This window comes from Nothoprocta perdicaria, unplaced genomic scaffold, assembly GCF_003342845.1.
Source record: "Nothoprocta perdicaria isolate Ctin4 unplaced genomic scaffold, notPer1 scaffold_3, whole genome shotgun sequence".
NCBI lineage: Eukaryota > Metazoa > Chordata > Aves > Tinamiformes > Tinamidae > Nothoprocta > Nothoprocta perdicaria.
The window spans coordinates 11,338,871-11,366,049 of NW_020455532.1; the positions used below are offsets into that span (position 1 = coordinate 11,338,871).

General features: G+C 43.4%; 1 protein-coding gene across 1 annotated transcript in view; it reads right to left on the minus strand.

Annotated features, from left to right (window-relative positions):
* Window positions 1-1,553: 1,553 nt before the first annotated feature.
* TRPC4AP (transient receptor potential cation channel subfamily C member 4 associated protein) overlaps window positions 1,554-27,179 on the minus strand; it is a 32,742-nt gene continuing 7,116 nt past the window's right edge. The window contains exons 3-20 of the mRNA XM_026042041.1: window positions 25,719-25,847; window positions 25,352-25,468; window positions 22,786-22,843; window positions 22,208-22,263; window positions 20,524-20,652; window positions 19,411-19,612; window positions 17,325-17,513; window positions 16,010-16,152; window positions 11,870-12,001; window positions 11,192-11,250; window positions 8,725-8,826; window positions 7,214-7,297; window positions 6,792-6,882; window positions 6,304-6,444; window positions 4,613-4,721; window positions 4,347-4,459; window positions 3,914-4,120; window positions 1,554-3,101 (exon numbers count right to left, since the gene is read on the minus strand). Coding sequence (XP_025897826.1) covers window positions 2,964-3,101; window positions 3,914-4,120; window positions 4,347-4,459; window positions 4,613-4,721; window positions 6,304-6,444; window positions 6,792-6,882; window positions 7,214-7,297; window positions 8,725-8,826; window positions 11,192-11,250; window positions 11,870-12,001; window positions 16,010-16,152; window positions 17,325-17,513; window positions 19,411-19,612; window positions 20,524-20,652; window positions 22,208-22,263; window positions 22,786-22,843; window positions 25,352-25,468; window positions 25,719-25,847 — 2,199 coding nt within the window. The 3' untranslated portion in view covers window positions 1,554-2,963. The remainder of the gene's footprint in view (window positions 3,102-3,913; window positions 4,121-4,346; window positions 4,460-4,612; window positions 4,722-6,303; window positions 6,445-6,791; window positions 6,883-7,213; window positions 7,298-8,724; window positions 8,827-11,191; window positions 11,251-11,869; window positions 12,002-16,009; window positions 16,153-17,324; window positions 17,514-19,410; window positions 19,613-20,523; window positions 20,653-22,207; window positions 22,264-22,785; window positions 22,844-25,351; window positions 25,469-25,718; window positions 25,848-27,179) is intronic.

Here is a 27,179-nt window from a genome sequence, read left to right on the forward strand (position 1 = left end):
GATCATCCCTGCTGGTGTCTGGGGGCCAAAGGCTGCAACAGTCGCTGCCCGCTCGGCACCGAGTCAATAAACGGAGCTCTCTGCCCCGCGCGGCTGCTTCGTGTCTGTGCTGTGCGCTGGAGAACTGGTGAGGCAGAGCAGGAGCACGGGCAGGGCTTCACCTCCATCGGTGAAACCTACGGGATAGCAAAGGGGCAGCAGTCCCGTTGGGCATCAGACTCAGAGCTGTTGCCAGCAGAGGGCAAACTGGTCCCCGGGCACCTCAGCGCCCAGCTCAGACAAGAGCCCTTCGCTCCTAGGCCTGCACCAGCAGCCTGGTTCAGCCCTGGGGACAGGGCCTTTGTTGTCCCTCCTTCCCAAACTCTGTTTCCATCAGGGGAGGTGGGTGAAGGGGAAGGACCAGGCAGATCCCCCTCCAGATCCGCTGAGAGGCGGGGAAGCCTAAGAACAGCCCCCAGTGAAGCCTCCTGCAGCCTTGGAAAATGCCCTACAAAAAAAGACATTCCACTTACTTCTTTAAAGTAGATTTCTTTAATAAGCTTCCTTTTACTACGTTTGTCTGCAGTTAGTAAATTGGCATTAACGGGGGCAGCAACGAACCTCAGCGGGGCGCAGGGACAGGGCAGAGCTGGAGGCAGCCGTGTTGGCCTCGGCTCCTGCCTCCTTCCCCACTGCTCCATCTGCCACCGCAGCCAGGGCAGGCACCGGCCCCACACAGGGCCCTTCCTCCCTAACACAGAGCAGGAGGAAGCTGGAACAACCTCCTCCCTCTCCAGAAAAGATCCATGGAACAGCCGCTGGGGCCAGAGAGGCTCCCGGAGCAGGATGGGCTGCAGCCCATCCTGTCCCTGCGCTCCAAGGGAAGCAACTTCACCCTCTGCACCAGCCTGAAGGTGCCCCTAGCCCGTGGGGATCCCACATCCACAAAAACACATCAATTCCTGCGCTCCCCTGAGCCAGGCTGGGAATACTGCAGCTCAGTGGCCAAGACCAGGTGGGGGCTGCAGGGACGTGGGATGCAAAAGCGCCGCTGCAGGTTTAGGGCAGCACTCGGTGGCTGCAGCAAGTGACTAAGGGAAAAGGCAGCCCTCGCCTGGCACCAAGGGTTTTAATTTGAAGCATTTATTTTGAGTGTACATCTATTACAGTTAAGAAGCAGATACACCAAAAGCACAAATACCCAAGGGGGGAAAAAAAAGGAAAAAAAAAAAAAAAAAGAAAAAATACAGAAGAGAAAAAAATGAGCCAGGGAGGAGGAGGAGGGTTAGGGTGGGGGGTGACCTGATGAAGAACAGAGAGTTGCAGCTGCCCCAGGGCTCCCTGGCCCTGCAGGGAGGCTCCCGGGGTCCTGGGAGGCTCCGTGTTACCCACGAGCTCGGAGTCGCCGGCCACCCCGCAAGCCAAGTACTGACTGTGAGTCCACAGCAGGATGCAGAAGTGCAGGAAAAGCTGGAGGAGAAGAGGGTGACTTTGAGAGCAAATCCTGCACTAGGCGCTGGAAGCCAGGCCTGGGCACTGGGCTTCCCAGCGGGACTTTCCTGCTGCTGGTAAAGACGAGGGAGAAGAGGCTGCAGCTTGGGGACATCCTCACCGCCAGTCCCCACCTGCAGCTCCCGGCGAGCAGGAACGGTAAATGCCTCGTCAGGTAAGGTAAAAAGAAGTAATTCGGGTGCCTGTTTGGAAGGAAAAGGGATTCTTGGAGCTGGAGCTTCAAGAGGGTAAGTTTGGTCTTAAAGGCAGTGGCTCAGGCTTTCGGACTGTATTTCATTCCTGGGAATGTGACTGTCTTGGAGCAACATAATTAACACTGGGGAGCAGGCAGGGCGGCTTTGACAACTGGGACTCTGCCAAAACCTGCTCCCCCCCTTTCCCAAGGTATCCTACAGCGTTACCTTCAACGGGGAGTGTTTAGTCCCAGCCTTTAACACATCCCGCTCAAGACAAATGCGGGAAACGCAGACATCTCCAATAAATATTGCACTTCGAGATTAACGTGTGTGTGTTGATATTAAGGACTGACAGCAGAGACCGACAGGAGCCTTCCAGGCACAGCAGGTTAGCATCAAGAGCAAGGGTCCTCAACTTGCTCTTGGAAAGCAATTTCAGCAACGGTCCCTAAAAGGATTTTAAACCCAGATTAGTTACCCAAGAAGGGACAAGCCGCAAGTTTTTAAAAAATTAGTAGGCTTTAATGCTAGTGCTCCAGGAAAAAGCCAACCCCTGTGGCGGTTCCACCACGGCCGAAACGTCTCCGTTCTCCGCAGCTTTGTACAAACAGCTCCCGCCAGGAGGGCTCTGCAGGAAGGACAGCAGGAGCAGGGGCTCTCTCCTAACGCACAAACAGACAAAGGCTGAACAGATTTAGTACCAAGTGATCCGAAAGGAGGCGGTCAAGAGGCCACTGGAGCTGGGGCTCTCGGGAGTTACAAGCACACGCACTCACACTCACTCTACCCAACCCTGACCCCCGATTCCAACCCCCAACAGAAGAGCTAAACCTGGAAGGATCCTCGCGGTGGCTCTGCATGTGGCTGGTGTCCCGGCAGAGCGGCTCCTTGGACCTCACATTTGGAGGGCGAGTTCTGTGCTTTTTGACTTGCTCAGTCTGGGAGCCCGGAAAAAAAGAAAAGGTCCCCAACCAAATTGGCACCATACAGGATATTGTCATTTGCCATCCAAAGGGACTCGGACCAGCCACTTTTGACTGGAGGGGGTGGGAAGGGGGAAGGCTTGGGTGCTTTTTTTGCAGGTGACTATTTTATCCCGGAACAAACGGCAGCCACGTCCCTGAATGTGCTGCCCGGAGCGCTCTGCAGGGCTCCTCCGTGGGAGATGAGTGGGGCCAGGGAGGGGGCCGGGGTTTCGCCGGCGGCTCCGAGCGGCGCGCGCACGACACGGCGTATCCCTGAAATTCCACGGGCTCCTGGGCACCCTCCCGGCGCTGTCCCCGCCGGCGTGGGCGCTCACTCCTCGCAGAAGTCTCTGTCAATGTCCATGTAGGCCTCGTCGATGTAGCTAACTATGGCACAGGGGGAAGTCCGGTCCGCACTGAGCAGTATAGACACAGTCTCTTTCCAGTAGGTAAAACTAATACATGAGCTCTGTGGGGGGAGAAGAGGACGGTTAGCAGGGGCTGCAGGCACCAACGTGTAGTCATCCCAGGCACTGGAAGCTGGGAATCACTCCCTATCCGGACCAGCTTCCTCTGATCCACCCTCTGATCCACCATGAAGGTCATTCCACTCAGGGGTGAAGTGGTCACTGAGCCATAATTTCCACTGCAACCTCCAGCACATCCATCCTGCTAGCAGGGCAGCATCAGAGGTGGCATTAAAGGACACTGGAGGCAAAGGGGCAGCAGAGCAAGCTCCCCAGGAGGCAGCACATCCCAAGCAAACAGACCCTGGAGCAGGATGCTGCGGTGCAGGCCCCCCTGCAGCCACCAGTCACCTGTGTGCTCCTCCAGCAGGCACCTGATGCACGGCTTGAATAACTGGGAAGAATTAAATACAGCCAGACGCATCCTCAGGAAAAGCAGGCTTAGGGAGGAATTGATGCTGAGATGTAGAACAGAAATCTACCTCACAATAGCTCCAAACAGATGGGCCACTGCACAGCAGTGCTGTAAGCCCAAGGGCTCTGTCCTGGCAGGAGGAGGAGGTGTCAGGCAGCTGCTGGCTGAGGGGGCAGCAGGCACAGGAGCTCAGCCCCACAGAAGGCAGCAAGAAGCCTCCTGGCTTGGGATCCTTAAAATCGACTCTATAGAGGCTGCCCCAAAAGACAACCCTCCATCTCTGACCTCACACCTACTTCATGCAGACCTGACTGCTGAAACGGTGTGAAAAGCACTTGAGAAAATTACAGTACACAGACAGCTTTGATTTCTCTTACTGTGTTTAAGAGGTTCACATACATTTTCTAAGCAGGTGCTGTCTTTGTCCTTGTTGAGGTAATGCTGTTGCCAGAATCGCAGGAGACTGTGGAAGTTGTTCAGGATGAAGCCTGGGTATTTCTCGGTGTATTCCATCTGTTGCAAAGTGCGCAGATAAAAAGGAAGCTTTTCTTTCCTTCGGGCCAGCATTAAGATAACTAGACTCGTGTTCAAACAACTGACATTTTCCTAAAAGTAAAAATAACATGGTAGGTCAAAAAACAATGAGATTTAACCTTAGAGATGAAAGAATGCAGGGGAAGTTCTTGAAAAGGACTTGAAAAAGACTTGAAAAGTTCTTGAAAAAGACAGAAAAGCGCCGTGGGCCTCTTGAGGAGAAGCCAGATTCCTCCCTGCTCCCAGCCCAGCACACGGTATCAGCCAGGAACCAGTGAAATTACTGTCAGCTCCTTACCTGGGTGAGCGTCTGTACGTGAATAATATTAATGAGACGGAAGAGAAAGGACATTCTCATGGACATCTGGGACATGTACGACAGCAGGCGGCATTCGGACAGGACTTCTGCAACTGCAGCAAGGGGAGAAAGAAAATCATCACGTTATTACAGTTCAGAAACACTGATTATACAGGGGGTATTTCTCGGTCTCCAACCAGCATTTTCAAAGCCCAGGCTTAAAACCAACGCTGTCACCACTGAAGCCAACAGTCCTTATTCTTTACCTTTAGCATCAGACTGATTCTCAAATCGGTCCAGGGACAACGTAATGCAGCGAACCAACATGTTTGAGTCGACCAATGAACTGTTGATCTGATTCAAAAATGTCTGGAACTAAAGAGAAAGACTTCTTTTAGTGTTGCATTTGCCCCACAAGAGTCCTCCACGAGCACTAAGAGAAGCAGCCTGACAGAAAAGCATTTCGCACGCTTTTAGGAGTGTGTTTTGACCAAAAAGTGCATAAACTAAACTCAACTCTCTCTTGGCACAAAGGGAACAGGCTACCAGGTGGTGCAACAAATAAAGCTGGGTGAAAAGGGCAACAGCAGCACTCCAGAACTGAGCTTTCAGCACTGGAAGAGGACTGTTCTTAAAGGTTACGGGTAGGAGAAACCATCTCACAGGCCCCTATCTGTAAAATAAGGCTTCACAAATGCAGACAACTGCCCCATCACTTCAGAAACAAGGACAAAAAGAGAGGTTCTGAGTGCCAAAAACCGTGGTTGTGGTTTCAGCCTGAACACTTGGTCAGGCCACGCTCTCCCTAGAAGAGCTCACAGCAGAGTGGAACAGGCCTGGTCAGCCTAAGAGCAAGGAGTAGATACACTAACCCTTAAGTAACTTGCTTTAACCCCAATGAAAATAAAAGGGGACATGTGCTCCTGATCTGCCTCACGCAAGCCAAGCCAATCCTGGCAGCAAGGGCTGACTGAAGGATGCCTGGCACTGATAACATCCATGCCAGGATTTTACAGCCCCCGTCACTTCAACGAGACCAAGATTTCACAGGCTGCTTGCTTTCAAAGAGGGAGAGAAAAGCACGGGCTGTTGGGCTTTTCCTACACTTCATCTGAACACATACGATGTATTTTTTTCCAGAAATAGATTCTCTAGAATCTGTCAGTTCAGTTATTAGAGATCAATGTGATATTAAATACATCCTTCTTCAAAATACTTCTCTGCTTCTATTCTCCAAAGTCTGACAGATTTAAAAACCTTCCTACTTGCTGCCAAGTATCGTAAGACTAGAAGGCCATTCAAAAGCTAAACACTAGCTGAGACTACAGGCTCAGAAGTGCATAAAAACATAAAACTACTTATGCATTAAGAGTTGTCCATTCTTGATCTAAAAATAAAACTTTTGTGTTGTGCAGGGGATAGACTTTCCATGAACTGATAGCCATGACTTTCTAAATATGCCTCTAAATTCAAAGAGTACCGAAGCAAAGCTTTTAGCATTAACCAATGGTAATATTTTAAGTCAGCTTCATTAAGGTTTGTCTTCCTAAGAATTTTCTTTACAAGTGACCGTGGAAATACATATTGGATGTCCTGCATCTATGGCCACAACAACCATTTCAAAGCAAAAGCCAGTGAGATCATGAGAACTGCTCTGCAGTCTCTGAGCTCTGACCTTGGTTTTGCCCCATCACCCAACAGGAAAAGATTTTTGGGACATCTCAGAACTTGCTGACTCAGAACAGCTGGGAGCCCTTTGGAAAACACAGGCAGGGAATGCACAGGGAAAGGCAGCAACTGATGGAGTTATGAAGCTGGGTCAGTGCTCTGGGTTTACTGTGCCCTAAGCTCAACTGTCACGCTCAAAGTAACCAACAAACCTGAGTTTCCCACTGCTACAACTGGTTATACAAGGGTGCCATTCAACCTGATGGGGACAACTTTTACAAATATTTACCTTCTCATCTGTGTTGATGTACTTGTTGAACCTCTTGAATGCATCGATATTGAATTTCATCAGTTCCCCTAGAAGGTCAAAGTAACTCTGCAGCACGTCCCGCGATTTGCACTCGCTGTCAACGATGCAGTAGAGAATATGCTGCCAGTGGAAGAAAACACGTCACTGCCACAGCCTAGCAAAGCTCGAGTTAATCACTGCTTCAAACATTTATCTGCAGGTTTAGTTCTATATGGCAGAACAAACAGACAACCATTCAGCTGAGTCTTCTACAGTCTGCACCAGCAGAAAGTTAATTTACTCGAATGGGCCAGCCCATGCCTAGCTGTCACAAGCAAAATTCATAGACACTTTAAACATTACAAAAATTGCTCTGCTATTATAGGGATTATTTAGCCATGCCATTTTTTCCCTGATTTCTACATTTAAAAACCCTTCTTGTTTGCTATGGAGATATGCTACAGATTGAATTCAATGGCGTTTCTTACCTCCAGGAGCCCTCTCTTCAGGAGGAACATCTGGTCTGCATAGGAGGTGGTGCCTCGCAGGAAGCTTTCAACAGCCCTCGCTTGCCAAAACCTGAGATACAGAAATGTGCGTTTAGTTTTAATAATGGAGAAAGGAGGAAAACATAATCACAATCAGAACTTAAACTAAGTTCCCTCATCAACTTCATTCCAATGCGAAGCTGGAGAGAGATGTGTTAATCCCACAGAATGCAGGCAGTTTTATTGGATAAAAGGTCCAACACAGGCTTTGGCCTTCTCTCTTACCTGCACCGTGTCATTGCAACCAAATGCAACAAAAATCTTTTTGCACATTATTTTAAGCATTTTCAGCTGCTGCAAGATGTGAAAACTGCTTTTCCAGCCCCCTCAAAACAATACACTGAAGAGCAAGCAAAGCCCACCTGAAGGAGGATTCAGCTGGCTCCTTCTTCATGACCTGAAGCAGTCTGGTTAACAAACCTCTTTTCCCATCACAGACAAGACTCCTAAAACATGCAAAAAAAAAGTTACAGTATGAGAGGCTGACAAGTGTTTTACTCTGCAGAACAGTGAATCCAGTGCTCTGCACCAACAAATTTAGACAGGTCCTAGGGCTGGGATATAGCATGTATATAATAGCACCTCAGTAACCACCCTAATCACATGCAGAAGCCCTGCCTTAATCTCATGGCCCTGCCTTAATCTCATGTCCCATGAGAAATCTCATGTCTCATGTGCCAAAATCTCATGTGCAAATAAGGTTGGAAATGAAACTGAGTTTGTGCCAGAAGCTGAGTGATGCTGCCTGCCTGGCTACAAGCCACTCTGCAGAGGCAGGGTAAGATGCTCCAGAGTGGCACTTCTCTACCCCAAGGACAAAAAGCACGTGTAGTTCAGCTGACTGACCCAGGTTCTTGCCTTTAGATTGCATCAACACCTCTAATGAGCAGTCAATAACCAGCTGAGCAAGCCCTTGAGGAAGGTGGGTGCTTTCAGCAAGACTGTCTTTTACCTAAGGTGTAAGAAAACTGAGAACCTCTGCAGGATGCAAAAAGCTGTTTCCATCCTTGTTCCCTTCCTTTCCGGGCACTCAGGTCAAATTTCTTCCCCTCGCCAAATATTTACTCCTTTGTGAACAAAAACTGAAAGGTTCCTGTGCTTAGGAGGAGGTCCTCTGAGCAACACTGATACAATTTCTTACCAGTCAGGCAGATTATGATGATAATAATTATAATCTAGGAATCCTCTTACAGAACTCGCTTTTGAGGCAAGATAAATCTGCTTTGTGCAATCCAGGTCCCTGCTGAAGAATTCTGACCACTAAATTCTGAAAATCTGAGGGTTTTGTGAGGTTTGGAAGGTTTTCCCATCAGAGCTGTATATTAAAACCAAATCTACGAAGTCAACCCAACAGATAGAGAATTCCCAGCATTTCACTTGGCTAAGTGGTTTAACATGTTAATCTAATTTAGCTTATTCCAGTTATTAGCTGCTCTTAAAATAAAAGCTTCGAGCAGACTCCTAAATCTGTTTATGCAGACTGGAATTACACATTCACGTGCACTGACTGCTCCTGAATCTCAAGCCTAGTATTTATTAGTAGCAGCAATTCATGCATAAGAGGGATCCAGCAAAGCCAAGAATGAGACAGGCCAAATGGGCAGACTTAAAACATCCTATGGAAGTCATAACTCCAAATCTCCATGTTGGGTTGCATTTGTTTTTAAAGGGCTTTACTCAGAGTTCAAGCACACTATCAAGCTGCTAACAACCATGAACACATCGAGATGCTTGAGATTCAGTGATAGGTTTCAGCAGGGAGTGAGTGTGGTGCTTTGCAGGCCGCCAGACTAAGCAGGTGACATCGTAGCTGCAGTGTAAGGGCTTCCAAAATGCTCAAATTTGATGGCCTAGAACCTCTGCCCCTACTTACCTGTCTGTGTTAATGACTGCATCAACCTCTGGGATGTTGGCTTTATGGGAGATTGCACTCAGCTCGTTGAGTTCTTGGCTGTTTAAAAGCAGGTACTTGTTCCTAAAGCGAGATAGGTGGGGAATAAGGGGAAAAGACACAAGGGAGAGAATTAAACACACACAGACAGACGTGCATTGCCACCAAGAGTAATAGCACTAAGCACCAAGCTAGCTGCAGTTCTGGAAGCCTCCTCTGAGATTTGCCCAATGCAAATCTCAACACTAACCAGCTTCATGATATCTACGCCTTTGATGATCTGGTCAGGATCCCAGCGTTTGTTTTGCAAATATTTGCTTCCAGTTTTACAAACCTCCGCAATATTTTGCTACATTTCAACAGACTTAAACAGCACACTCCTCCACAGCTTCCAGCTTTCCCTCTGCCATAAAGTGACTATACTATTTACTGGATCAAAACAAACAAAATAATCTTTGTATTTTATTATTCTGATAGAACTAGTTACTCTGAAAATATTTAATGACTTCAAGAAATGCAGAAAAGCAAACAGTAATGGATATAAAAAAAACCACAGATATATAAACAAATCTACTAAAATGCCTTATTAAACATATATATATACTCATAATGAAATTCAAGTGGATTATCTATAGAAGAACCCCCCAGAGTTCAGAGCAGGACAGACAGAGAAGTGTACTCCAGAGTCTCCTTTTACCACAATTCCCCCTTTAATTCCAACACGCTCCCAAGAGCCCTCTGATTTCAACCTGCTTAGAACCAGAGAGCCAGAAGTTATTTTCAGGAAACCATAAAGAACGATGAGATACCTGGGTGTGGGAAGAGAACCTGCTCATGAAAATACAGTAACTACATAGAAACTATGGGATCAGAAAGGTGATGGGGAAGGGAAGCTTCCTTCACATGCCTTCTTGCTTCAAACACTATGTTCCAGATTAGTGCTCACCGAGGCTGTCACGTGAAGCTTCTTTTGTTCTGCATCAACAGGTTTCTGTAATGAAAATATGACCCCTCTCCACACGCACAGAGTTCTGCAGTTTCTGGATTTACTCATCATTTCACTGATGGCAGTATTAAAATACAAGGACTTGTTTTCATCCTGCCCTCAGCTCCTTCAACAGATCTGTGACTTTGCAGAGTTTATGCAATAACAGATTCCACTAGATAGATTCCACACCTTCCTTAGCTCAGATGTTGCAAGCAAAAGCTCTGTTTTGTTTAAATAAGCCTGAAATATTTTTAGGAGTTGCTTAAATATGAATAGTATCTTAGGAGATTCTATTGGAAAACCTGAAGCGATTTCTGGACAAGCAATGTCCTGCAAAAAGGAACTGCAATACGTCAGTCTTCCCTTCATGTTTTATCCAGCACTTCCCCATACTTAAGGTTTTTCCTCCCCTCCAATTAAACCTTCTGCTACTTTTAAGAGAAGATCCAAGAATTTTAATAGTACTAGATAAAACCTACACAGAATTATCAGCCCTGTAAATAAGGGTTGTAAATAACACAAGCTAATTAAGTGAAGGCATCAAGAGGGGTAATATGTTATTTAGTGTAATATTCCTGAAATGAGATTTATAAGGACTTGCAGGGTCACATTAGGGTGGCACAACATTGACACAACGGAAGATGTGATTCTGCAAGTAAGACTAGAGCCAATGAGTGTAACTGTATGAGAACTTGGGAAAAAGCTCAGGAACAAACAACTCTTCCACAACACTGCATAATCCTCTAGTGACTACAGAAGAATCAAACCTCAGGGGAAACAGAAATCTTGCAGGTTCTAACTGCCTATTGATGAGTTACAGGTAACTGTTGAACATTTTATTGAGCTAAATTGGGCCTTCTCCATTGATGGCATTTAAGTAGCAGTCGCTCTTCCCAGTCTCCTTTGTGCAAGGGCAAAAGAAAATTGCTACTTCTGCAGATACACTGCATTTCCCCTGATCTTCTTCCAAAAGCCTCTTTATGTTGGTGACACTTTGAATTAAACCTCAGCATTCACACAGCAGGAAAAGTGTCCGAGCTGGAGCAGGGGGTTGGATCTCTAGAGGTCCTTTCCAACCTCAACCATTCTGGGAAAGTCATCCCATGAACATCTCACCTCACAAGCACTTCTCAACGAACAGAGAAGATGAACAGCATCATGAAAGCCACTTCCTTCTCTCTTCAGCCAAAAAGTGTTAACTATCACATGAAAGCTTCAATTCATTTCAAGAGGAGGCGAAATGGGCTAGTTTAGCACCAAAAAGCACACTTAAAAACGCTCACTGGTGAATATATCCTGAGTCTATTCATAGCAAAAGCTCAAGGGCATGTGAACATCTGAGAAGAGTTTCAAGGGCAGGACAACTTTCCATTCACACAGAGCCTGCGCGGTGCCTAGGACACCACTGAGCTGGGCAAACAACACTGCTGAGCCACAACCCACCCAGTTTTTTATACTCACTCGTGATGATCACTAAAGCTCTGAAGGAGCCTCAGGAACTGTATTTTTAAAGTGATGTCCTAAAAAATGGAGAGAAGAGATTGAAAATTACTTCAGAGTTTCTGGACCTCTTCACTTAGCTAGCAGATATTACGTAGTGGTTGAACTGGAGATCTCTCCAAATCAAACCCATTCACACAGCAGAGCAAGTGACTTGCATAGATACAGAAGGCTGCGCTTTGCAGGCTTCCATGAACAGAACTGGACTGGAGCCCCCATGCAAACCTACACATGTGATAGTCAATAAATGACTTATCACTGCAAAGGCAAAATGCTCATCCCTACACTGATCAGTTTAGAATAATGTTTTATATCTAAGTCTGAAAAAATTGATTGTAATCTTTTTTCTTTGTCCGTCTTTGCTGACCTCTTACCTACCATTTTTTTAAGTTCTGGTCTTCCCTTCTTTTTGGTCTTCAGGAATTACAGAAATAGCCTCTTTCCTAGTTCCAAATTTTGAGAGACAAAAAAAGGCTAATTTTCCCACAAACAAGAAGGAACCAAACGTAAAGATTTTGGTGAAAACAATCGCAGCATAAAACAAAACACTGGATCCTACCACATCTCACTGTATTTACAATCCAGATGTGCATTATAAATGATATCAAGATTCGATACAGCGTTCATAAAGTTACTCACTGGGCTACAGTCACAATTTTGATTATGTCCATGCAGAACCAGGGCAGATGCCGAATGCTTCCTCCAGATCAGTTTGTCAAACAAATTATTGAGGCCGGGAATCAGCTTGAACTCTGCTATCATCTTATGAACCTAGGAAAGAAAAAAAGTCCTCATTTGTTGTAGCCTCAAATATGGATATAACAGAGTCTGGTAAACAGATGGGCAGAATTATTCAATTTTCTGACAGCGGAAAAAGTAAATCCTTTATCAAACAGCATGTGTTTATGTTAGCAGGCATACTAAGCATAGTGTATCATTAGAATAGTTTCCATTTGGTGGTCATGGAGAGAAAACAGACTCTTTTTTTGTAGGAAGCTGTTAGCCAACACTTAAGTTAACCGCTGTGCCTCAGGAAGTGCTTTGGGATATTAGGAAAATGTGTTTGAAAACACACCTATACTTCTGCACCCATGTTTCTGTGCATCACGAAAGCTGAACTAGGAGCACTCTGCTGCCAGGCATCTACAGAGCAGGCTCTGTCTCCCCAGCTAATGCTGAGGTAGCCCTTTGATGACAATGTAAAATATCAAGAGCATTTTTGTTCAAGTGACCGAGGGCAGTTCAGCACTAACAGTAAAACTAGGGTTGAGTCGCCGCTTCTACGGATTAATAGAAAATCAAACCTCTCTGGAATATGACAAGCAAAGAAAAGGCTAAAAGACTCTGGTCTATCAGTCTGCCCACCAAGGCAATGATGCAGAACACTGACATGTTTGAAATAGGCTGGTTGCTCAGGTAAAATATGCAATGCTTTTGGTGTGAATTCCCATTAAATGCCTTCAGTCCAAGCACGGCTCCTATTGATGCAGGTAATCTGAAAGGCAAGGAGGAGAAGTACAGACGGAGACCCAGACCCTCACTAGCTGGAGCCCTGCGACCAGCAGCAGCCCTTGAGCGGGGTCAGAATTGAAAATCATGCACGACTGGCAAAGCACAACCACAGGCTTTGTCCCTGCACTGACAGGCTCCCTTGGGATTCAGTAAACAAGCCACTGGAGCAGTCTGCTCAGTGTGGAAGTAATGGGTTGTAGTCAATATTCGTTTAAAAAAAAAAAAAAATATATATATATACACACACACACACACACACATAAAAATAATAAAAGAAGTGCCAAAAGTAGCAACAGGAATAATGCACCTAAAAAGGTCACCTAAATATTCACCTAGACCACCCCTGCAGTGAACTAACTAATGGCATTTTAAGCTGAGCCTTGCATTTTGCTCCATTTCGTCAAATGCTTGAGCTAACTGGAAGTGTTTAAGCCACCCTATTTTCTAGTTTAAGTTTTACCCTTTCAGCAGCGTAGCTGGTAGGGTTTTGAAATTCTCTCAGCTGCAGCCACTAACTTCCCACCCATGCAATCACCCTCCTGCTGCGGGGCAGCTCCCCGAGCAGCAAGTTTGGGGCAGCTCCCTCCACCTTCCTCGTGCCACCCTGGCAGACTGCGGAACTCGGAGACTTCTGGGCTCCCTTCCTTGAGGAGGCTCTGGGATCCTCCAACCCACAAACCTCCGACAGAAATCGCTCTTGGGGCTCTGGGGGTGAAGTCTGCCTGTGAGCACAGCTCTCCATGCTCCTTATATTAACTTGGATACCTGTTGTACAGACAGAACATAGCCTGGCCCAAATACATCTCTAATTTGAAATGCATTCAGCCCAGCGTTATTATTGAATGCAAAGTTTGCATCTCACCAAGGAATGACAGAATTTCTGGGTCAGTCAAGGCACTGGATCCTTCCAGTCTCCCAACTCATTCCCACAGTCCTTCAAACACCTTTGACTTTTCCCTGTTGCTGCCCAGCTTCACAGCAGCTGCTCTGCTGCCTTCTCACTACCAGAGCCATTCCACATTCTTCTACTGCGTGCAGCTTGGCTCCCTACAGCAGGAGCAACTACAGCTGCCCTCCAGCACAACACGGAAATATAAGTCAGCCTGGAAAAATATGTATATGAGAGGAGCAGTTTGAGGTGGGACCATGATGAGAGAAGCAAAGGCAAAGATTGGTGGTGAAACATCATTTGTCCCCAGGAGTGAGCTCAGCCGCAACGTGGCAGCAGGTAGGAACTGAGTCACTGCTAACACTGTTTTCAATCTGCGAGAGCTGGCCAGCAGTCAAGTTTAAACAAAGGATTCGGAGTAAATATTCAGTTTTGCAAAGAAGAGGCATCATGGCTTAAGCATGTGCCAGACCATTACGTTGTTCATCATGAGACGGTGGACCGGGACGTCCTTAGATGTTTTCGTAGAATTCTTAAGGTTGGAAGGGACCTCCAGAGGTCATCTAGTCCAACCCCACTGCACATGCAGGGTCACCTAGAGCACGTGGCACAGGGCTGTGTCCAAGCAGGTTTGGAAGATTTCCAGAGAAGGAGACTCCACAACCTCTCTGGGCAGCCTGTGCCAGGGCTCTGGCACCCTCACTGCTAAGAAATTTTTTAAGCTCCTGTGGAACTTTTGGTGCTTCAGCTTGTGGCCGTCTCCTCTAGTCCTGTCGCTGGCCACCACTGAAAAGAGGCCGCCCCCTCCTCCTCACTGCCTCCCTTGAGGTATTTACAGACACTGATCAGGTCCCCCCTCAGCCTCCTCTTCTCCAGGCTGAACAGACCCAGCTCCCTCAGCCTTTGCTCATAGGGCAGATGTTCCAGGCCCCGGATCATCCTGGTAGCCCTGCGCTGGACTCTCTCCAGCAGCTCCACATCCCTCTTGTCCTGGGCAGCCCAGAACTGGACACAGTCTCCACATGTGGCCTCACCAGGGCTGTGTGTAGGGGGACGATCACCCCCCTCGACCTGCTGGAAAATATTAAAAATCATTCCAATATCAAATTTGTACGACCTTTGGCTATCCAGCCTGGAAGGCTGATGTCAGAACCAGCACTTTTAGCTCCTCAGGGGCTAGAGATACCATCATGTGGCTGAAACGCTTGCTAGTTAGAGTACTAACGTAGACACTACTGCTCTTTCCTGCTTATGGGAACTTTCCACGTAAAGCTATTTATTTCTGAATAACAGAACAGCCCAGTTGGGAATTCTTAACCTGACTTTCTCTCAAGAAGCGGCATGATTTACATCCATCAAACTATTTCTTGACAGCTCTATGTAGATTAAGTAATGTTGGATATATCATGGGTTTCAAACAAAGGCAGTGCTCTTCACAAAGGAGTTGACTCTTGAAACACAGTGGTTGGACTTAAATCTTGTAAAATGCACTTCCAGTCCCAAATTAGCTCCAGAAGGAAAGCTCCCTGCCTGCCAGCTTTACCCTATGACAACCAGTTCCCCTATTTGCATAGGGACAGGAATAGCAGAGGAAGAACAAGGAGTTTTCTTCCTAGCAAATAAAAGTTTCAGCTTTAAATAGCTTCAAAACTAGCTATTTCTATAGCATAATTGCTACTATGTCACATCTAATGATAATACACTCGAACTGAGCCACAGAGATACCACGGTTCTCTTGCCAGCTTCCTAAATAGGCAGCAGCAGCACAAGTGCAGGCTGGCAGCCGTTTCTGCAGCAGCTGTAAAACTGCCTTCTTTTGGTAAAATTAGGCAGGGATGAATTATCTGACTCGATACAAAGCAAAATCACAGTCCTCTTAACAGACCTGTGTTCTGGTAGCTACAATTATGTCTTGAGCATTCCCTGCCCAGAGTCACCAGTGCACGGATGCTCAGCAGGCAGCTCCGGTAGCCTCCCGGGTACATTCACATCCAGGCAGAGGATGCTCCCTGGTTGAGCCGTTCCTGGCACTTGCTGCTGCAGATCAGGGCAGATCCCGGCTGCTTTAACACATGCACCAGATCTAGGCCTGCTCTTTGTTATTCTGCAGCCATCTCGCACTAGAGAGGCAGCTCTGCAAGGACTGAACGCCACCCCCACGCTGCTAAGCACAGCCTGGGACAAGCCTGACCCCAGAGCTCGTTCTGGTTTTCGGGAACAAAACACTCCTTGTCTGTTTGCTGCATACGATGGGATTTATCCAGCTTTATGCCTTGAGCTTCGCTCTTCATGTTCCTGCATCTATGACCTAATTAACGAGCACCCAGGTTTAAAAAGACATCAGTTTATGCATGTGTGATCACTCATAAAGTGCTCACCTGATTTCTTTGCCTCCCCATGAGCAACACGCAGAGAACATACAACACTTCCAGCTTATACATAATCTCGTGCATGATCTTCATGGACTGTGGAAGCTGGGTGCGTGTTGAGGTGTTGGCCAATCCACTCTCGTCTGAAGACTCTGAACGAGAGGGCAAAGATGTGAGCCAGAGTTTCAACAGGAAAGGATTTGTTACAGCTACTTTTACATTCAAACAGTGCAGATATAGGCCTGGAGTTATCTGCTTACATCTTCTTCTCAACAAAAATTAGTAGTATATAACAACAACAAAATAAAATATTTTAAGTTAGATGCAAGAGAAGAGGAAAAACAGCTTAGATTAGATAAAATGCAACTAATTCATTTCTCCACAAAAAGCTACATGCCATCTCCTGCATGAAATAAGTAGGATTATCCAAAAATAATAAAGACTATGGTACAAGAAAGGGCATGGCAGAAAAGGTAATAAAACAGAGGTGGGATTATCAGAAACACATACAGTCTATCCGTACGTTTGCCTGGTAACTGATGCTGTGGTTAAGAGTGGTGGTCAACCACGTTCCACCTCAGAGAGAGAATCTTGTGATTTCTGTTTCAAAACATGTTTTTTTTAAATATTTAAATGTTGTCCAGTTTCTACTACCTTTTGCTAATTAACTGCTATACAATTGAGAAAGCTGGATAACAAGAATGCTTTCTAAAAAAGCACAGAAGCAGAGATTTACATTTCAAAATGCTGCGGTAATTCTCATTCCATTGCAGAGTATTTTGGGTGAAATAAGGCCAACATCCCATCTTTGTAGTGCTGGTGGGCAAAGAAATAAATCGGCTGCTCAGTTCAAAGCATCTTTCTATGTCTGGATCAACATTTCCATACGCTTCTGGGGAACAATATATTTTTCCCAATTAACTTTTTTTTGTAACCACCTTCCTTTTTAAAGGAACCGCTTGTTTGGCATGAAGTATAAGAAACTAATCCCAACACCTTAAGTTTTAGAGAAATATGCTGGAAAAGTAACTTACTACACAAGCCCCAGGAAGATTAGTTCTGAGGATGTAGAGCATTACTGTGCTATTGAGGTGTGAAAAGATCATGGTTGCCCTGAGCCTTTTTCCCCCCTTTTTGTTACCGTCAGCTCATGAAAATTAATCAGTGTATAGAAAATACAAAACAGGAGTCACGCCTAAAGGCTGCTATGTCAACCTTCTGGGCAAGAACAGGGATCAAGAAGTGAAGGAAGGAAAAGTAAAACATACTGAAGAAGTAAAACAGGGATTAGCTAGTGGTGGCTGACAGAACGGAAGCCAGATACCTGTGCTGCTCTGCTCTGCCTCTTCGTTTGCCACTCTCATCAGCGCATCGAGTACAAGGGCATTGTCCAGCCAGGTGTACCACTCTTCTAACTCCTGCAGGAAGCTGGAAGTACCTGTGGTTTCAGACACCTTTCGTGTTGCCAGTTTGCATAATCGCTCAATGAACCCTGGAATATTCAGAAGTGTAGCTGAAAAAGAAGAAGAGATTTATTCTGACATAAGATCACCAACATAACAGTCATCAAATCTCCTATACTACAATGTTCAAAAAATCTCCATATCAATTCCACAGAACAGGACATAGGAACAGTTTCCTTCTGGTTTAAAAGATCCAGAGAATGAAGAAGTCAGTCCACTCGCCCCAGCAAGGACAGGAGCACAGTGCATAAGCTACAGGCTTTATTGAGTCAACACAAAACTGGTCAACGTTGGGTCGACGTTGGAACAAAATAAGTCCTATCCTACTGTGCCTGTTGTTTTCCAGCCCACAGTGAGTCAGATCAAGGAGCCCATCAGGCTGAAAATTAGGCTGGTAGAAGCAGCAGCTAACCTTGAAAGGGGCTGCTCAATCTCTCCCTGTCACTTCAGTAATGGGGCCAAAAGCTGTTAGCTTCATTTAAGTAGTAGTTTCCTTAACTAGTTCATCACAGAGGTAGGTATTAGTTTCCTTAACTAGTTCATCATAGAGGTAAGTATTAGTTTCCTTAACTAGTTCATCACAGAGGTAAGTATTAGTTTCCTTAACTAGTTCATCACAGAGATAAACAACTGAGGAAGAGATCACAGCAGCTCCAAGTTGGAAGGCTTTAAATGTGGTGGAACTGCACACTAAGACACAGTAGTTCAAGGACAAAGGTCACTAGTCTACAAAATCTTGGGAGTTAAGGCACTAGGAGCTACAATTTCTCCTAAAGTTTCCATGGAACAGACTTCATTACTAGAGCTGTTTCTTAGGGATTCATGTGCATACAGTGAAGGGACAAAGAATTTAGCCAGGAACACTATGCAAAACACTTGCAATTCTGCCACTGGTATCATCTCAATTAGCAGATGCAACCTGCTGAAGCTTTTGAAACGCAGTATGCTTTATAGCCTTAGATACAGTCTCTGATTGTGCAAACAAAAAATGATTCAATGTTTGTTGACGGATCCTGTCAACGTCCAGTTCTGCAGGATCCAAGCTTGTTCAGTTCAGCTAATTTAAACCTTGTACCTGCACTTCCATACTCCATGGCTCTTTAAAAGCAAGCTTTTGTGAAAACAATATAGCCCTGTTTTAAAGTTTATCAGTGTTTGCCTGCTGCACTGTGCTATCCATCTCTCACTGTATGATCTACAGATGATACTTGTTAAAAATAGAGATTTATGGTTCACGACTAATGCAGAATGAGGCAGTATGATTGTCAGAAGATGCATGAGAAAGCTTCAAATTTCAAATTGTTTGACCCTGGCTTATGTAAATGTCTAGATGCTAAAACAAAGCTCCTACTCTGCTTTGAATTCAAAGCTCAGAAGGCTTTGAGCTTTGTAAAAGCTGAAACCATCAGATTCTACCTTTGATGATACAAACTTCAGACTATCCCATCCAAGAACTTGGTAAAATAATAAAATCTGCACCGTGCAGAATAAGCTGTGCGATAAATTTTAGATGAGACTAACAGATCTCCAAGGCTAACCCTCCAGTCAACAAGATGTAAAAAATGACTGACTTCCATACACTGATGCAGCAATGGTAGGCAATATGACTAACATTAAACATTCCTCCTTGCTGATAAAGGCAGACATCCTGCTCATGACAATGCCAGATAAAAGTCACAGAAGGAATTGCCTGGACAATACCCATGCTGCATGCAGTCTGAGTTCAGTACTGACAGGTTATGAAACTGAAGGCTACAAAGTAATCTTCATTAGCAGGAAAACAGTTTCTAGCAAATTGTTCAAGAGAAGTGAATGAAGGCACATGCATCATAAGGCAAAACGCTTGCTGCATCCTCCAGAAACACTTCCCACAGATGGGAGGTTGGGAGGAGGAGGTTTACAGACTGTTTTGATTCTTCTGCATTTGTCCAGTGTAATTTGAATTACCTTGATTAACTTCAGCACGAGAAGGGCCCAAGTTTTTTCTCTGCTGTGCATTTTTGGCGAGAAGCGTGTGCTTGTCATCGCTTCCTGTGTCAAGCTCGGAAATTGTCACTGCGAGGATCCTGCAGAAGTTTGCAAGCTGCTGCTGGTCAAAACTTGACACAAGGCTCGAAAGATTGGGAATATCGTCCAGCTGTATCATTTCCTGGGGAAGGCAACATAGTCACATGCAATGGTCAGCCAGGAAACAGTGAGGTGCGCAGATGGCCAGAGGGGTTCAGCTGTCCATGTGCTACTGCAATGTGGGCAGCAGAGAGCTAAATAGGCAGCAAGCTAAGAGTCTGAAAACATCAGTGAATTTACAACTGACATCACTTATATTTATCAGCTTAAGAAGTACAGAAATCCATCTTTTAAAGATTTCATATGGATTCTACATTTAAGTAGGTTTAGGGGGATTTTCTTTTAAAATATTTAATAGACTAACTGCATTCAGGCATTAGGAGCTTTCATTATTTTGTTTCCACTTCTGTCTGTATTTTCTTTAAAGCTTACAGAATTCAGAGAAGAGTCCTGGCATTTTTTTTCCATGCAATGGTTTTCATCTCAAAATATTAAAAAGATGCTGAAGCCACTTTTGACAAAAAGGTTGACATTCAGGTAAACTAAACTTCTTACCTCATCAAGTACAACATCCTCAATTCTATCTACAAAATAAGTCACAGTACCCAACCCTCTCACAGAAATACATTTAATCCATTATTTTACCATGGTTACATCTCTAATGTTTTATTTGCCCTTCAGGACACTAAGCTGTGATGACAAGACTGTAATGAGTCTGACAAACTCTTCAAGTGCAGGTTCAAAAGGGCAGTTGCCCTGTTTTGCTGTTGCCCTAAATGCCCTGTTTCCCCACAGCTCGCAACACAAAACATGAAGTGTCTGGAACGCGTTTGAACACACGATCCATTTAAACAGCCAAGTTTCAAACAAGCTACAAGAAGCTAGGATGCTAGTTCAAAGCATTATTTCCACAATCTCCTCATATATAAAGCTGTATTTCTTCCGCCGGTCTGAGAAAGTCAAACAAATAAATTTAAGAAACACGTCTCTAACCTTTTTGACTCCCAGGATATCTTCAATGAGTGTTGCAGTTTGTAGGAATGTCTTTTTGTTTGTCATGAGTGTAAACAGGAACAACACAAAGTCATTTCTTTCCGCCAGCCGCCTCGTGACTCCTTCCGTCTAGGAAAAAAAGCAAGAATCAGGCAAACACACACCGGAGAGTCATGAAGAACAGTTTTACACAAGATGTTACTTAATCAACTCTTCCAAAGACTGGGAAACATTGTTTTTATAGCAATCAAAACTAATTGCAGGAATGTTAGCTGTTGGAAGTTAACATAAGGCTTCCAAGAGCACCAGGGAGCAGTATAAGGGTCTTCATCTCAGGGCTGAGTTATTTACTAAATGAAAAAAGTAAACACTGCAGTCCTGGAAATACATCAAGAAAGTTTGTTTCTTGTTTCTCATGCATGTTATGACCAGTTCCATTTTATGGGAGTGAAATTCAGTCCCCAGATTCCTCCTAAACCCGTTAGCACTGCTCTCAGCTGGGCAGCATCTGAGCAATCAGAACCAAGTGCTGCCCTTAATTTACTTCACTAATCAACCTAAGTCATGGTAGCAGGGGCAGCCTTCACACTCTGATCTCTGCTGGGAGCTTGGGGAGCCCCTTCTGGAATTAGCTGTCCTTGATTGCAAAGCTGTCTGTTAGGCGACTGACTTTTCACCCACGCTCACAGAGGAGAAGTTGAATTTGGATCCTTCCTGACTTTTCAAACACAAGCATAAAAACAGTTAAGAGGGACAAGGAATATTTCTGTAATCTGGACAGATTTCATTCAAAAGAGGCCACAGTTCCCAACGTGATCCAAGAGCAGCTAGTCCATAAATCACAAATTTTATTAACATGTTATACTAGTCAAAATTTGCACTGCCTCTTGTTTAAACACTTCAGTAAAAAAAATATTTCATCTCTTATCCTTCTCATCCATATATGGCTACTTATTACTGAGAACATGATCTACTAACACTCAAACACTCAAGATAAGGTTGATTTTCTGAAACCAGCTCCAAGCCATTAATTGCTTTTTGTTGTTGTTGTTAAACAATGTTCCCTGAGTAATGACATAACAAACTGCATGATTGGGTAAACAGTCCAGAGGTTACTTCTTGTATGCATAATCTGAAGCCTGTGATTTCAGCTTCATGATTTTCAAGGTGAGTTATTTCAAAGGGCCTTTAGCCCCAGACCCTGCCCCAGCACTGACTGGCAAGTAACTATTTAATGAACTGATATTTGGCATGTGAAATATGTGCAGGATGGAAATTAAAACCCTTTGCCAGCACCATTACTGAGCGAGCCAGGCAGAGCTGCAGTTTGGGACAGATTGTGGCCACACATTTCCACTTCAGTTAAGTTTTAATAAAACTAAATAAACAAAGCCTTTAAAGGCTTTCCCGTGGGAACCCAGGTATGCAAAGGGCAAATAAGGAGGAGAATTATTTCAGCTTGACAATATGGCTTAAAAAAAATTATGAGTAACACCCTAAAATACAGAGTGGCTCTGTATTTAATCAGAAGAATTTTAACCAAAAGAATTTTAATGCAAAGTTCCAGAATTAAGTTTAAATTTTGCTTAAAAGAACCTATGTTATCTTCTCAATCGGCACACATAAAACTGACCAGCAGATGGGCTGGTCAAGCAGAAGAATTTTCCACAGCAGTTGTACTTACACATATGCATGTGTTGTACAGGATGCTTAAACAGTCTTTGATGAGGTCATCACTTACTGCAGAGGGGGAAAAAAAAAAAAAAAAAACACAGATAAAATTAACCATAAGCTGCCAAAGAAAACTACCATCCACATGGGTGACACCAAGAGCCCCTTGGTTAGCTTTCCTCATGAAAATGACACCGTAGATATGAGTAATCACCATGACTAGCTCAGAAAGGCAGCACTTATTTCACAATCTTTACAATTCCTATTACATTAGCAGTGTTTCAGGGGTTATGATAACATTTGTTAATAGTAGCTGTAGCCTCAGTAATAGAAGCTTCTAGTTATTCTAGATTTATTGCACTGAGAAAAACCATACATTGTGTTGAGGACATGAAGATACCTGAGCTGCCCTTTGTACTGGGTGACTATTCTAAACTCCATCATGAATCAGTCCTTCAGAAAATGAAGAAATCAATGATTAAGAACAGGAAATTGATGGAATAGAAGAAAAATTAAGAAAATAAAATAATTCATTTCTGAAGAACAACACAAGAAGAGAATGAAAAAAGGGTAAGATATCCAGTCACTTACTTTTCTGTTTCTTTTTCTGTGTCATAAGAGTCGGTCTCATGAGAATTTCTACTAAAAGCTGTAATAACAAGAAAAGAATTAAGGGAAGAATCAGTGTGATGCTAATAAACTTTTGACTTGCCAGTGAAAAATACAAACTTATCCAATCTCTGCTAGAAATCACTAAGATAAATGATGGAAGTCCTGCAATCAAAACACAATGGTATAAAAAACTGCAATGCTGAACAATTGTATTTACCCAGTAGGAAATATAACATTTGGTTACAACAGTCTCCACTGACAAGTTTTTACAAACTTGGCTCTGCAGAGAATATAACTTCATAAATGCTCAAACAGCAAAGACAATTATCAGATCTCCCAAGCTTGCAAAGCTTCAGCATAATCTGCAAAGATACACAAACTTTGGTGAAGTCTTCCTAAGTCTTGATGGGCTTCAAAATGTATTTCAGGTACAGATATAACAGTTGCTCCAGATTTTATTCTTGCCAAAAAAGGGCAAAACAATGTTTGTGTACATGCACATTTCATATATATACACATATATACACACACAGCTATAAAGATTTAAAGATGCATGAAGTGTTAGCTCATTTCTTTCTAAGAAATAAATAAGCAAGCCTCCTCAACCCAAGGCTGCTGTTTCAACAGACTGAGAACTGATCTTACTTATTGTAGCCTGTACCACTATGTTTATCCTGGGTATATTTGTTTTTACCTAGTTAAAAGTGGTCGTTAGCCACTAGAAGGAAATGATGATTCTAGAAGTATTAAGACCATCCTAGTTTAAAATTAAATTGAAAACAGTTAAACCAGTGTAGAGCACTTGGCTACTTCCAGCCTGTGTCAACTGACATCATAACCATATTTTACACTTGTTTCCCATATTTTTTCCCAACTTGGCTTTATATTTCTTTCAATGAATGATCCATCCGGACGCAGAGGAAAATGTATGCAAGACTGGAGATGATACCTATATTGTAAATGATGTCAAATGCATGGAATATGCAGCAAAAAGTGCACAAGTTCACAGATAGAAAAAGAACAGGAAAAAAGGTTATCCACTTAGCCAGAAGGAGCAGAAATGGAGTTAAGAAATTTTTTTTTTTTTGGAAGGGGTCAGCATTCATGATCAAAGTCAATGAGGTTCATGCACCAGATCACATATTTGTACTGTCAGGCAATATTTGACAGATATCTATCAGATATCTATATAAACGCAGAATACAGAAACCCGCTTTTGTTCATTCCCGATGTAAAGGCTGTCTCGATACAAAAATATTTTAAAGAATATATTATTACATATTATAGTGTAGCATATACATAACTACTATGTTAGACTATTTGCCATTCCGATCCTAGAGTAGGATTTTCAAAAGCACATAGCACTGACTTTGATATTGTCCTGAAGTTAAGTTCTGCCACTGCCTTTAATCAGACCAAACCCACTCATATCAAACGAATCTCTGGCTATACAACCAGGTAATTAAGAACAGGAATATCTGAGGTTTGAAAACCTTGAGAGAAAACAGTTTGCTCTGTTTCTCATGTCACCTTCATAGGCTCTAATCAGAAAAAAAAAAAGGAAAACAAAACCCCATCCACTTATTTAAATATGAAACAAAGTAATTTTCTATGCATTTTTATAGGAAAAGCATTTCCACAGGAAGCATCACTATTTCCGTTTAGATACAAAAATTATTATTTTAAGCATGTTCTAAATTGCTTAGGTAGCTGAACATTTTACCCCCAATTTACAAGATACCAAAACCTAATCAGGGTTCATTTCAAAACAACAGGCTCTTGCTATAAGTTTTACTGCAATAAAGACATACTAGGTGCCAGAACTCTCTCCTTATCTCTGTCTTAGGTTAAATAAAAAGATTTAGCAAATTAGTCCATTAAAAAAAATACAAATCATATTTCTAATGAAAGTCAAGATCACAGGGTGTCTCATCACAAAACTGAGGTAAACTCGTGTACTTGGGTAATGTAGAATTAAAATAAACTTTACTGTAACTTATTGCTTAAGTACCAGCACATAAACCTACCAGTTGTTTAAAAGTATTTCCATGGTAAGATAGAAGAGTTTGCCAACAATATATTCTGCCTAAGAGAATTCCTTGCTACCTTAGTTTGCTTAAAAAACATAAATCCTCACATGGAAGTGAAATTCCCACCGCTCTTGTGGTGCATCTACTATTTACCACATAGCTGGAAGTCACACGAAGCTGTTTTCACTGAGAGACTAGACGTCTCACAACTTACAAGCAGGTGACATTAGGAAACAACCAGATCTTTTATATCTTATAGGGAAAAAAGAAAAATCTTGGTTTTGATGATGTAATGCCCTGAAAAATATACCTCTGCACATTTTACGTAAACAGAAGCATGCAGATTTGTAGTAGATGACATCAAATCAGTAAAATTTGTAACTTGTTTTTCAAAGCTTCGGGAGTTTCGAACATTTTATAGATTGATCCAGGGTGTAACTATAATGCAGAAGCTTTTTACGTATCTGGAAGGCAGATAAGGGGCAGAGAGAGGATGGATGGAAGACTGCACTTACATCAACTCCTCCAAACAGGTCAAATGTGTAGGTGTTTGGGAAAGTAGATTCTTGAGCAGCTTTTCTATCTTCTGTGACAAATGCCATGGCTTCCATTGAAAGAAGCGGAGAAATTTCCTGCACGGAGTAAAAACACAAGTTTCAAAAAGAAAATTTTTCCTCAATACAGATACAACCATCTCAAACCTTTCATGTGTGACTAGTGACTAATCAGTTACATTCCTATTCCTAGCTTTTACCTACACCTAATTCACAGATATTGTCATGCAGTTTCAGAAATTCCAGTTAAAAGAGTATGATCACAGCAACCTCTTCAGAAAGTAACAGCAAAATCCTTTGGTTCCTGCAAGAACAGTGTACACAGTACCTTAAGGATGCTTTGGCACTGGGAGAAGTCGCTGTTTGGGTGGCTTTGCTCATACAACTTTTGCAATAGCAAGGGAATCCCGTTCCATTTTGCTTGTTTATCTCTCTCCTTTAACAAAGCCTCTGTGATCTGCAAGAAAAACAAGCGTTTGTCCAATGTTTCACCCTCAAGAATACAAACTAATAAATCATCACCTTCTCAGAATATCAGTATCAGAATCCCATAGAACAGGAGTTGATTGCAGACAGTACCCATTATAAAATTCAGCATCTTTCCCCACTTGGCAGTTGATCCAAGACTGGGAGCTGCATAATCTTACAGATGGACACAGCACCTTAACCAGGACAGCTCTTAAAGCAGAGGTATCATTTAGAGTACTTAATCTCATTCCATATTTATATACTGGTCATATACGTTTAATAGGACACTAAACTCTGAGCAGATTCATCAGTAAAACTGTGATTTAGTGACATTCACCATCAAAAATTACAGTAGCCTAGAGAAAATACAGCAGACAGACTTCATTGCTACATTCAGACAGTAAAACACAGGAAAGACAGTAAAGAAACTGCCTCAGCAATGGCCCAAACCACACAGATCTGCAAGATGTCAACAATACAGTGCAAATTTCCCTGTAGTCGTGGCAGGTTATGGATGGAAACTGATAATTTGATCAGTAGGAAGTAGGCACTATTATCTGGGAAGTGGCTTGCAGTCACACTCACACACATACACACCTGCACACACCAAATTTAGCACTTGCAAATTATTTTTTTTGCAAGTTTTTGCAAAAAAAAAATAAAGGTGACCAAAATTTAACCCTCCTCTTTCTCCTTGCATCTTCATCAAAGGTGCCTAGATCAATGCTGAAATGGCGAGTTATCCTTGCATGGAAATTCAAGGTGACAATAATTAAAATCCACCAGAAATCTTGGTGGCTGTATCAAAGCTTTTCTATGTCCTCAGGGGAAAAAAAAAAAAAGTCTATAACAAGACTGCAATTCAAGTTGGAATTTATGGCTTTTCTTCTACTCCTAGACCTAAGCAACTCTCATCACGTATCCATCACGGTGACCCCCTAATCTTCCTGCTCAACATGCACTGTTTCCTTTGCACTCTACCACAATGCTCATTGTTAAAAGTTAACATCCAGGAAATGGTGTTTCTTAAGAGTCTCAACCAGGGCATCCTCCTCAACAACTGGCATTCAATTTCTGATCACACAATTATATGCAAATATACGACAAGAGCTGCCTGTTTAACTCTTTCTCCCTGACTGCAAGCCTGCATACAGGAAAATCAGAGCACTGATTCTTGCACCCAGAAAACTCAGGCTGGCAACATTAGCTCCTCTGCATCATCTCTCTTCTTCCTAGATACATAAATCAAAATATCCAAAGTTGCATTTAAGTAAAAATTTCAAAAAAAAAAAAGTAAAAATTAAGTAAAAATTTCAAGAAA